Genomic DNA, 13,347 nt, shown 5'->3' on the forward strand with positions numbered 1-13,347 from the left:
GGAGAATAATAAGTGTTGGACTTTAGAAAGGTCTATTGTTGCAGGTGCCAAATTTCTGAATAATGCCAAGAAAGGTGTTAGCTGGAAAGAATGAACTGAAGGGCAATTTCCAAAGAGTTTCCATCTTAGTTCTGGATATAGTTTGTATGAGATAGATGTGTCTGTAGTTGCGCCTGTTAAAATTTCAGAAGACTCCTGCCAACTGAGCCAATTGCTCACAATTGTGACTGCATTGCATTTAAATGCTCTCTCCAGTATTCTCCATTATACTTAATGTTTTTTTAAAAATTCACAGAAGCATTTCCATGTTCGATACAGCTGGCCAGTTCTCTGGGAACAATGGTTTGAACACTATCCTTCATTCTAGGGCCATCTGGACAGACTTCTCATAACTGAAAAACTCATAGCAATTCGTCAAGTTCTGGACACACATCAAGTCTTTGCTCAAATTTTATCAGCAAGCCATCTGATTAAATTACCTAACAATTAATCCATTTGTTATAGCAGAGTGAGAATGGAAAATCTGTTGGCAAGCTATTTACACTTTGCCATTTTTTTTAAGGGTTTCTTGAGAATATTTTATTGCTTTTCTCAAACTCACATTTAGATTTTTCAAGTGGAAAAGAGAGGAGTGTATCTGAAGATCTCATCAATATTTACGCCTCCAGCGGGCACAGTGTTATGCTAACAGATATAGTCACACTAAGTTTCTTACATACCATAAAATATAGAAATTGATATAATTTTTATTCTTGTCAACTAAAAAACAAACTCCTTTGGAACATGAAAAATGTATCAAGGGAGTGGATGTGTATTGGTGTAATATAGGTATTAGTTTATCTTCCCAGAGGAAAATTTGAAGAGTTCTTACTGCTTTAAAAACACACAGTTTGAGAGTTCAGAAATGAGCAATATCTTTGCACTCTTATAAAACTTTGTGCAACATTAATTCAGCCCTACTGTGAGTGTGCATTAGATTGCTCTTCTTTTTGGTAATTTTATAGTGTGTTTTCCACAGGATGCTGTATTACATCTGTTTATATATTCATTCAATGAGCAGCAGCTAATTCAATAAAGATTTCATATTCTCCTCTTTGCCCAGTATGTGATCTCTGTACTGTTTTTTCTAGACACATTTCAAACCTGCCTCTAAATAATGCAGTATTTTCAACATTTGCTGGAGTAGTTCTTCATAAATACCAATACTTAGGTTTCCCACAATATTTCTGGGAATCTGGGTTTAAAATAATTATTCCCATTTTATAGGAGAGTAACTGAAGCATGGTGCTAAAGTTAAAAGGGTTTTAACTTTAAATACACTGAGCAGTGTATGGCTAAATATTTCCTGTTTGTTTAACACTGCATTCAAAGTCCAATGCCTCTTGCCTTCACCTGTACCTGTGGATGTTTCTGAAAATACTGTAAATGACTTTTGCAGAAAGGAGCTTTAGGTCTCAAGGTGGGCCCTTAGCAAGATAGGGAAGCAGTAGTAAAAATTGTGTCTGAGTGAGTTACCACAGGTCACACAGGTATATTGGGCTGGAAGGGTAGGATTCTGTTTCCCAGGGGCATACCAGAACCATAAAGCACTTTCTTTCCTTTTCTCATCAACCTGCTGTCTTCTTTTTGCAACATTTTCTAGATCCTGCAGCAAATAAAGCCACTTGTCTGAGCACATAGCTTGTACCTCCATATAAGGCATTCATTGCAAGAATTTCATGAAGAGATGTTATGTTATGATGTAATTAAAGCTTATTACATAATGCAAATATACCAGTGGTTTAAATTTTAATTTCACAGCTGGTCTCCATTCTAACAGTTGAGAATTTGACCTTGAAGTGCTGATAAGGTCCTTATAATAGACGTTTTAGTGTGTAATATCCTGACTCTTATTTTTTTAAGAAACTCACTTGAAAAACAGTATACCAGAAAACAGGGACAGCAACACAATGATAATGTTACTTCCTCCCACTTTTTTCACTGGTGAGGCCAAGAAGGAACTTTGAGGAAGCAATTTTTGTTCTTTGCAGGCTGCACCATCATCCTTGCCCAGAATTACAGTGCTGCTGTTCCTGTATCTCTGGGAACGTAATGTATAAATGATACAACAGTATCAGATCTGATACTTGCCTGTATGTGAAGACATGCAAGATCATATACAGACAGATTCTGTGTGCACATTATAAACAATTAAAAAGATTTTCTGAGGGATTTACCACATATTTGTAAATCACACCTAAGCTCAAAGATGCCTGCATTTGGAGAGCAAAGCAAAGCTGTATCCTGAATTGCTCATAACCTGAGGCTGTCACTGTTACAGCAATGCTCATGTTAAATACTGAAATTAACTTTAGATGGCTTGATATGAAGGCCTGGAGTGCATGTGAACAAATAGTACATGTACAATATACTTGAACAAGTGTTACTTGCTGTTCTAATAGTTGTTTTCATGTTTCTATTGTTACCCTGGAAAAATCATAATCAATTAAAAAATGATGAAACAAAATCTATGAGTAGTATAGAAAAGACAGTTTTCATAATTTATTTATGTCTGTTTGCATCTAATTATATTTTTATCTGTTCAGCACTGATATTGTTCTGAATAATTGCAGAAGGATTTTACATTTTGCAGTGACATTATATTCTCATTTTTGTTTTTTCAAAACAAACCAAAACAATGATTTCAAATTTAATAACATTTTTTCCTTCCCAGATATTGTCTTTATCTCCCACTTAATAGATGAAAAAAAATAAATCTATTGGCTGATTTAAAATGATCTTAAACTGTGATTTGTTTTATTTGTTTTAATAATTTTATTTCAATATTTGTTTGGGTTTTTTCAATGTTTTTCAAAGTGGTTTATTTTCAGTGTTGTCTAAGTTTTGTTTTCTTTGTAAATTGTACTTTTTTCTAGGGCTGTAAGGAGAATGACCTGATTCTGTGTGCCATGCTCCTGCAATCATACTGGAATAACTAAGTTATCTTGCCTAGATGAGGCTTATTCACTTAGGGAAAGTAGAACTGTATCTATCTGTCTACAAATGAATGTAAACCAACGCAGAGGGGCAGACAGCAGCACAACAAATTATTCCTCCTCTTTGATTTATGGCATATATTCTAAAAAAGATGCATTTCCTTGCCAGACATTAAGTGCCAATGTTCTCTTTATTGTTTTTTATTTTGTTATCCAATAATGTAATTTTGAAGTAATCTTTTGATCAATCAGACTAGCACATACATAAAGTATGCACTTTATATTCCTACCAGTAAACTTGCCAGGAGCTGTGTATATATATATATATATATATATGTAGCACAACATTTTTTGTGTGTATATATATAGCAGAACATTCTCCAGGAAATGAAATCTTTGATGAGTGGAATAAAAGCATATGGATGATTAGATGCTTTTCTTATTCATCAGGGTTTAGGAAATAGAGCTGTGTTCTTGATTTCCTGAGGTTATACTCAGCAATTTTGACTGGGGTAGAAAAGACATGGTAAATGGGCTTTGGGAAGAGTGCGATTCCATGGAATGGTCATTCTGGGCTGTGCTGTAAGAACAGTGATTTCTAGGTTCTGTTTTGTTCCTCTGCAGACTTTCTTTTCCATCCTTCACAGATAACAGGATTTCGTGGGTCAAGCTTCAGAAAACCCTTGGTTAGTATTTCTAGGGACCCCCTGTGAGGAGCCAAGTGTAGGTTCAGCTGTGTCTCCGTAAGACACTGTGTTTCAGCAACTACTCTTCTTGTCCCTATTCCAATCTCTGGACCAGGACCTCTAAGGAATGGGAGAAGGGAACATTGAGAAATTAATATTACTTGATCTGCCCTAAGTAGCAACTCCTCTACTTGGTATTTATGAGAATTCTCAGCCTTTGGGCAACTAAGTTCACTTCCATTCCCTTTGCAAGGCTAGAATGAGAACCAGGAAAGCAGCCAGGGGAACTTCCTCATCAGTATTGATATGGCTACATTTTATTCTAGTGTGTGATGGCAGCTTGCATAGACACCTATCTGATGTGGTTTCGTATCATCTGTCTTTGTACTGCTGGCTGTGTGGCTGTGAAACTGTATTACGGGCTGCAAAACCCTTGAGAACTGAGGAGCCATTTGCGTGCTTAGCCCCGTCTGACCTCCTCTCTGTGATATTTACACTGGAACAACTATGAGGTCAGATCAAAGACCTGTCTAGCACAGTATCCTCTCTTTGACAGCGGCCAGGACTGAAAAGTACAGGAACAAGATATGCACATGAAATTACTTTTCCACGTTACTTAACGTTACTTTGGCAATTTGTTGCTTAGATTCTTCCTAACCAGAGGTGATCTTAGTGGACTGCCGCCTTCCTCCAATGAAATTCTCTAATCTCTTATTCAACTCATGTCATGTTCTGGCATCCAGCATGTCCTGTGTCAATTAGTTGTACAGTTTTCTTATGTGCTGTAAGGAAAATTACTTCCTCTTACCAATTTTGCATTGCATTTCTTACAATTTAATTTCATGCCCCCTGTTCTTGCATGAGAAGTATAGGAGAGTGAAAAATCGTTCCTCAGTTGCATTCCTTAGCTCAGTCATGATTCTGGGCTCTGTAAAAACATCTTTCTACCACCTCAGTGTCTTTCTTCGATTTTAATCTCTTCTGTAATTTCTGATATGGAATTCCTTGTTGCCATTTTATGTTCCTTTTGTTCCCTTGTTACCTAGCTGAACTGCTCAGCTTGCTTGAGGACCTATGTAATTAAAGGTGTGGAGCTCTTGGATGCGTTTTGTAGTCCTAACTAAGCTCATGCTTCTGCAGCTAATGCTGTTGTTAATGCTCAAGTTAATTAGTTTACAATCAGTCTGGGATTTTATATTTTATTTTCAGTCTCATGGTGGCATTTTAGTGTGTAAAGCACTCAGTAAGTTATACTTTCAGAACCACTAATGAAGTGAAAGTCAAATGTGAACAACTAGTTTGAGGGAGAAGAGGAAGGATAGAGAGGAAAAATACTTCTTGTTAGAATATGTGGGTTTGTGTGTATGTGTACACACAGAAATGCAGGTGTTGTTAAAATAATGTGGAAATTAGCAGTGGAAAATATCTTTGTTGAAAACCTTTGAAGAGATGCTTCTTTTGTAGCAGATGGCTGCTGAGCAGGTGTGCTGGCTCAACTTGCGCCATTTTAATGGTAATGTTTCCCTCCTTAGGTCTTGGACTATCAGGTGCTAAAGGTTTGATCCTAAAAGTGTTAATCAAACCAGATTGTGCTTTTCTCTGTAATTCCACTTTGGGATTCTGAACTAATTATATTGTCTGAGTGAGAGAGGAAAACAGTGAAAAAAAAATGGTAAATTTCCATTGCCTTAGTGTGCTCTTGAAAGCAGTTTCCTGATCATAGCAAGGGGAAATGCTTATTGCTGATTAGCTTACTCTATATGGGGAGCTCTTATACTAAAATAAATTACAAAATCAAGGTGTAGAAACATCATAATTTGACTAGTCAAAAGAAAAAAAATCTTTCAAAGGTTTCTATTTGTACCACGCTGGTGTTTATGCCATTCACAATTTAGATTAAATCCAAGTTGCACAGACTGTCTGTCTTTGGTAATCAGAATTTTGATTCATTTTCTTTGGAAACTTCATTGCATACAACAATTTCATTTTATGAGACTGTTGAGCATCTCCATAAGCCAGCATTTTTCAAGCCACAATTCAATGGCGACTGCGTAGAGATGCCAAAAACCTGATCAGAATCAATCTCTTTTAAAATGTTGCCTCAGGTTGGCTGTCAACTAAACTGAACACCCTTGTTAACTATATCTATCTTTGTAACATCTTTTTTCATTGTCAAACATATTGTTTCAGGGGTGATGCTATGCATTTAAAACATTTAATTAGGGCTATATTATGTTTTAGTAAATCACTCCAAAGCAAATCAGCCAGACACTGCTTTGGATTCCACCTTATTCTGGATCTTTTTGATGTAACAGCACTGTTCATCTGTCAGGTGACACTTCCTAGTGTATATTTGGTACCCTGTGGTTTGCACCCAATAGGATTTTATTCATAAAATGTCCTTCAGGAATGTTTGTTCTTACTCCATTTCAAGCAGTTCAGGGGTTGCACTTGACTTCAATAAAGAACACACACCCCCCCCCCAAACCCCCAAACGACTAAAGACCAAAAAACCCTAAATTAATTGAAATGGGGCAGAAGCTGACACTGTCACACCTAAAGTGTAGCAGCTATGGTTTTATTCTAGACAAAGAAATAGGATTTTTCTCTGAGAAGATCCTTGGCAATTATATTTTGAATTCATGTGAAATTCTTAATAGAATAAAATCTGCAGTCTAGAATTTTGGAAACTTGCCCTGCTCTGGAATCAGTGAAGACTTTATTGTTTTACTCCAGCAGAGGTTCTGATCCAATGCAAAGTAAAAGGCCTTACATTGCTATACATGTACTGTCAATGAGGAACATGTGGTGCTTCATGTGAAGTATTTTGCTGGGAGTCACTCAGACAGTGGTTAAACTGGATATATGTCTCAGAATAGTCCTTTCCAATTTTTATTACATTTTGATTGAGATTATGTAGATATTTTTTCTGTATTGGGAAAGGGCAGCATCACAGAGCATGCTGTGTTATATACTTCTGCTTTGATCACATGAAAATGTGCTTCACTCCTGTCAGATCCAATTAACCCAGCTTCTTCCCTGAATCACAAGCTGTACACAGAAAAGACACAGGAGAGGTGGGTACTGGCATGAGGGAGGATAGACATGCACAGGATAGACACTAGAAAAAAATAACTTGAGTAAAGGAATTGTGGAGCTGGAGAGTGAAAAGGAAGAAATGATAGAGTGAAGGATGTAGGAGTGGTGGTCTGTGGGAAGACAGAGGAAGTGCAGGTTTCTGAGGGGATGTGAGCTGTGCTGTCTGAGCTCCCTATCCCTCTACCAGATCTGCCTTTCCATTGCTTACCAGCAACAGGGAACAGCGGCAGCAGAAGAAAGCTCTTCTGACTTGGCTTCTGGGATTAACGAAGGAGTTGAATCCAAAGAGAGGACACATAGCTGCGAAGAAGGGCTGAGAGGGGAGGGTGCCGCAGCAGCCCCCTGTCACCCTATTTCCCTGCTGAGCTCTGCCCTTGGACCTTACTCTGGGAACTGATGCAGCCTAACTTCCATTGCTTAAGGAATGTGCATAAGACTATAGTTGCCATTTCAGTGTTTATGGGCTTACTGCAATTTCTTCAACTAAATATTAGCAGTGAGTAAATGTAATAAAAGGTAATGTGTTGGTTAGATTGCCTGTACTTAACTTTTATCACATGTATATTGAGAAAGTGAAGTTCATTTCCTAAATTATTTCAAGAGAGATTGTGTGGCCATAGAGCTAAAGAAAATTCATTAACTTTACCATCTCCCTAAATACTCCTGTACTTGTGTTTGCTTATCTGTAAAACACAGTTATACTCACATTGCTGAAATATGCATATGAATGTGCAGATTTGTTAAAAGATTTGGAAAATAGAGCTATGCCCATTTGTCATATTAGAAAGGTAAAAGGATTGATTTTTCTTCTGTATTTGTAACCTTCACAGCATTTTGTTAACTATTCAAAGCAATATAGTGAAGTATAGTTTAGATAACATAAGTTCAGGTACATTAAATAGTGAAAAATCCTGTAGTAATTAAAACATAGGCATAACATTTTTTTGTTGCTGTTTTGTTATCCTTAATTTAACAACTTCCTCATTGAAATTTTATTGTTCAAAAGTGTAATACTGGAATCATAGTGATAATACAGTAGGTATAAATGACATTTCTTGACATTATCATATGGTGTTCCTGCTCTGGCAGGGGGATTGGACTAGATGATCTTTTGAGGGCCCTTGCAATCTCTAGCATACTGTGATACTGTGTGAAAATCAATCAAAGCAAATGTTCTTCCTGTCTTCATAGTGTAGACAAATGGGTTTATGTTTCTGTGTGCTGCTCTTAGGTTTGGAGATGGTTATTCTGTCAAGGTTTGGCTTAGTAAAGATATAAGCTATCAAAGAATGATTTTGGACTATCTACAGCTGCATTTTCCTGGAACACAGTTTAAGGTACAGTTAAAACTCTTCATCATAGTAATATTTCTGTGGCAGGATTAAGTATGGGCTAGTAAGAACAATATATACACATTTGGATATGTTGATCTTTTTAGAATAATTATATATGAGTATTTATTTTCCAATTAAGCAAATCTGAAAAATCTGACTTGTGATATTGATTGAAGCAACTCAAACATTTAGGCAGTATAAACAGGCCTTTTCTCTGAGTGAAAATTTCCTTTTGTTTTTATTGTTGATGAAGCTGAACTTGCATATGTGGTCTCCTGAAGTGTGAGTGCAATGTAGTCACCAAGTATTTGAGTGCTTTCTCATAAGAAATTATGATGAAATTATCCACAGAAGATAATTTTCAGTCTTTATTGAGAGTCTTTTATTTGATATGAAGCCTTACGAAAGACCTACGGTAATTACACTCCAAGAACTCTCAAGGGCCTTTAATTATTTTGGTTTGGTTTTTACTTTATCCAAGTTTAGAAAAAAAAAAAATCATGTAAAACTATACCTTAGTTACAAACCTATTTGCTAGAATCATAGATTGTTTTGGGTTCAAAAGGGCCATAGAAATCACTTAGTTCCTACCCCCCTGCCATGGGCAGGGACACCTTCCACTAGACCAGGCTGCTCAAAGCTCCATACAGCCTCGCCTTGAGCACTGCAAGGGATGGGGCAGCCACAGCTTCTCTGGGCAACCAGTTCCGGTGCCTCACACCCCTGACAGTAAAGAATTACTTCCTTATATCTAATCTAAATCTCCCCTCTTTCAATCTAAAGCTATTCCCTTTGTCCTATCACTACATGCACTTGTAAAAAATCCCACTCCGGCTTTCTTGCAGGCCCCCTTTAGGTACTGGGAGGTTGCTTTAAGGTCTCCCCAGAGCCTTCTATTGTTGAGCCTGAACATCCCGTTCTTTCAGGCTATCTTTGTAGGAAAGGTGCATATACACTGATAGTGTATATGTCTGTAAGTGTGTGTTTGCTCAACCTGTACCCAGACTGATTGTAACAGTACTAGTCTGTTAGATTAAAAGCCCATAGAATAAAACTGTCCTAAACTAATACAATCTTTTAATGAGATTAACAAAATGTGATCTCAGAACATACACAAAATGTGTGCCCTGAGTGTGAACATTTCTTTGTAATAAAACAGTTTAGACAAAATATATTCTTGTTTAAAAGCTCATATTTTTCATGTTAATTTGCAATAAGAGCTTATTGAAGAAAGACTGGTTATAAGCAAATGTAACTTCATCACAATGTGCATTCATTTTTTCTGGTTTTACCATTTTTTCTTGTTTTAAGGCACAGCATCTTAACCTGCTCGAGTACCATGTACCACGAAGCCAGGGATGCTTGGCAGAGCTCTTCAGAGTGTTAGAGAATCACAAAGCTTTTCTACAAATCAAACACTACTCCATCAGCCAAACCACATTAGAGCAGGTATATATATATATTTTATTCTCTTTTATGTCTAAACATGCTGTTTATCTTAAGTATTGTTGTAATGGAATACTAGATCATTTGCTGGATTACCCAATATATGTGATAAACCATCATTTTCAGGCCATCTCAGGTCTACATAGTAATTTCATGAACCCTGCTGGATCATCACAGTAAGCCAGATATTCGTATTGTGTGTGAACCTGACCAGTGCTTAGAAGCACCCCAGTCTGTGCGGGAAGAGAATGTGGGACTGTGAACTGCCACCTCCATAGTTCAAAAGTTGGGATCTTACCAGTGTCCTTGAAAATGGTGAACCAGTCTCTGTAAATTTCAGTAAACCTTAGATTTACAGGATATATTCTTTTGAGAGTTTTCTTTTGATCATGCTGCACATTAGAGAACAGTAGAAATGTACAAGCAGACAGAAGAGATCCCACTACCAGAGACTGTAAAATCCTATTTGGGCAAAAAGAAGAACAGACCTGACGGAAAGGATGGTATTTCTGTGTGGACGTGATTTGTTACAGCATCTTCATATGCAACTTCTTGTTACGTATTCTACAAACTGAGTCACATCTAGTCAAAATACTAATTCTCTAGGATAGATGGTGTGAGCTTATTTCTTTTTCCCATATGCAGATCATTAATTAAGCATTCTGATCTGTACTGATCTATTAAGTGCTTGTGAATGCCTGACTATAAGGTAATTTCAACCTGTTGATTATTTAGAGCATTTTTCACTCAATTCCTCTCCACTATTCATGGTGATTCACCATCACCTCAGTGTCACCTACCATTATTTCCTCTCCCTGACTGACAGTTTTAAAAGGAAAATAGTTCTTCTGAATAACAAATGCCCTTATAATTCATCCTGGTTTTTGCATCTGAATATGATCATTTGAATCAAGAAAAAACGTCTTTCCCTCTACACTGCTTGCTGTCAAATAAATAATTGTGTGATTAAAAAGCTCACAAGGCTTTCTGTAGTAAGATCTGTTAAAAAAAAAACAAACAACAAGCAAACAAAGGAGTCACATCAGTTGTTGAGTCATTGCTCTACAATATTCAAAAGTATACTTTCACCTTAAAATATCTGGGCCCTCAACTGTGATGGTTATTGATAGAAACTGCAGGCTCAAGTTCCTTAGGTGTGTCATTTCAAAGCAAATTAAAACAACTGTTTCCTGCTAACTTGTGCAGCAACAAAATATAATTTTCATACATAAGTTAGTAACTCGTTTTACCATTATTTTTATAATTCATTAACCACTGTGATAGCTGGAGAGTTGAAGGGGGATAATTTCTAGAGTTTACAAAATATATCTCTAGAGGGGTTCTCTCAATATAAACTGTTCATTTTTGTGTCACAAAAGCTTAGGAAAGTAACTGAAAATTATCATCAGCTTGGCTTCAAAGATTCAGTTCAAATGCTATATTTTGAAAGTCCTACTGTTTTTCATATCTTACAGGTATTCATTAATTTTGCTACACAACAGCAAGAAGTCTCGCATTCTTCACAAGAATCTCCTGTTATTCATCATGACCACCTGCCAGTCTAGACTTAGAACAGGATCAGCAGCATATATGTGTGTGTATGTGTATACATAGGCACATTTAACATGTAATAACTTTTCAGCTGTTAACAGTCTGTGTATGAGAAACCAATAGTAGAAGCAGAGGTGAGTTTGCATCTGTAGGCCAGAAGGAACGCTGCCAGTTCTCAGTAAAACATGAAACTGGTTACACGCGGACTAAAAATCAGTTTTTTAATTAACTGGAATTCATAAGGGCCTCATTAATGCAGCTTTGTGTAAAAAAGAGTGATCTGAAATGTTGAAATGTCACAGTGTATAGTAGATTATTTTTGTGGTGACTCTACATCCATTTGACCACAGTAATCTCTTGCATGCGCACTTAATGTTTAACTTTTACATGGCAAGGAGAGAAAACCCCATTGAATGGTAGCAATAGCTAGGCTATCAGCCAATATTAATATTTAAAGCAAAAAATGAAATTCTTTTGACTTCTGTATTAATTCAGTTCTGTGTTGTGACAAGTTAAATTAGTCTTTATTGTATAAATGAGGAGCTATATTTTATATTAAAGAGGTGATTAGTGTACTAGTTTGCCTCCCAGTTGTCTTAAGTAAATTTAACACGGTTCCATAAATCATACCTGAAATGAGTGTTCCCTTATACTTGCAGGTTGCTGCTGGGAGAATTCTCAAGTATCTTTTTAATGACCTATTTTGTTTCTATTTTTTTGTTTCTTATTTTTCCCAAAAGAATGTCAAAATATTGTTTAATGGGCATGTTAAAAGAAAATAAGATACACATTCAGACACTGAGCAATTAACTTTTCAATAAATGTATATTATGATGCTAGATACTTCAGCCTAGGCCATGTCACATCCTTTACCCTATACACACATAGAAGTGAACATACAATTCTTTGCGCATTGAAGTGGGAGAAAAAAAGTGCAAAACCATTTTGGTGTAAACCTCTGCCTCTTCCAACGAAAGTCTTTGGGGCTCCTGTGGAAAGCAGTGGATGTCACTTTTATTGGACTATCTTGTCTGATTGATAGTTGAAATTGTAGAAATGGTGACTTAGAATTGTGTTGCTGCAATTTAACACTGGGGGGTAGGCAGGGGAAGAGGAAATGTACTTTGAGATGGAAAAATCAATTTTAAATGGAAAATTTTGTAGTGCTGCTGCTGTAATTTGCTGCTGTACAACGACGAAGTATTAAAAAAATTTATTTGTGCTTTAGGCTTTGCAAGCTGACACACAAGACTGTATTGAGGCTTGATTTGTTGGTGTGTTTTCGGCCCATTATGATTTTTTGAAAATCAGAATCCAGGTTACTTATTTCTATAAAGGTGAAATTAAATCCTGGAATAACAATAAAAAAGGAGATTAATATAATAATAAAAAAGAAGATTTACAGACTTGGTCTGCATGTACATATGAACAAGAGTGAGTGAGTTTATGAAACTGCTTTATTATTAGAATGGTTTGGTATATTCAGTTTGCACATACTATCAGAACTTTGCCATGCTCCTGTCCTGGGTTCAGCTGTAGCAGTCCTCAAGATCCAAAGTACTGAAGAGCCATTAACCCCCAACAATCACCCTCCTGCTAGAAATGCCATGGCACAATGAGATGACCATGTTTAAGGTGAAACCATTTATTCTCAATTTCTGCACAAGGCTGGGAATGGAAAGTTTCTAAGGTCCCCAGTCATAACAGGAAAAGGTCAGTCTTACAAAACAGTGTGAAAGAAGTAGTGGAGGTGAAAGAAAAAGAAGGCAGACACAGGAAATCGGCAGAAACAGGGGTATGCTATCATAAGTGTCCTGCTTAATTTCAGGATCTCAGGGTACAAGACATGGTCAAGCATCTTTGAGTCATAATTTGAAACTACTTAACAGAACGTTTCTGTAGCTCAGATGAAAAAAAAAAGACAAGGGAATGTATGGCAAGATAACATGTACACAGGGAGCTGCTTTTTTTCTTTTTCTGTTGGTATGTCTAGATCTGCGAATTGCTGACATTATGATTGATTGGTTTTCTTTTGGTTTTGACTTGTTTTTATAAACTAGTATCTCTACTTCAACTATCACAAGCCCTCAAAAAAAAAAAAAAAGGAAATTTAGGAGATAAATTTGGGAAAGGAGATAGTTCCAGTTGTCAGGGTGTAAGGCAGCTGAGCCGGAAGGTCCCATTTGTATGAAATTGTGACAAGAGTGCTTATTCCTGCTTAGGAAGTGTTCTGGGGAGTTGAATTAATGAGAGTCC

At 36.6% G+C, this 13,347-nt stretch overlaps 1 protein-coding gene across 2 annotated transcripts in view; it reads left to right on the top strand.

Moving 5' to 3' along the window:
• The window catches only part of ABCA13 (ATP binding cassette subfamily A member 13), a 174,440-nt gene extending 162,550 nt beyond the window's left edge, over nt 1–11,890 (top strand). For both annotated transcript variants that reach the window (XM_062610878.1, XM_062610879.1), the window contains 3 exons: nt 7,992–8,097; nt 9,406–9,543; nt 11,016–11,890. In XM_062610878.1, coding sequence (XP_062466862.1) covers nt 7,992–8,097; nt 9,406–9,543; nt 11,016–11,105 — 334 coding nt within the window. In that variant the 3' untranslated portion in view covers nt 11,106–11,890. The remainder of the gene's footprint in view (nt 1–7,991; nt 8,098–9,405; nt 9,544–11,015) is intronic.
• Nucleotides 11,891–13,347: the final 1,457 nt, after the last annotated feature.

Source organism: Pezoporus occidentalis, unplaced genomic scaffold (assembly GCF_034315485.1).
Source record: "Pezoporus occidentalis ecotype Australia unplaced genomic scaffold, CSIRO_AGI_Poc_V1 ctg15, whole genome shotgun sequence".
NCBI classification, from domain to species: domain Eukaryota; kingdom Metazoa; phylum Chordata; class Aves; order Psittaciformes; family Psittacidae; genus Pezoporus; species Pezoporus occidentalis.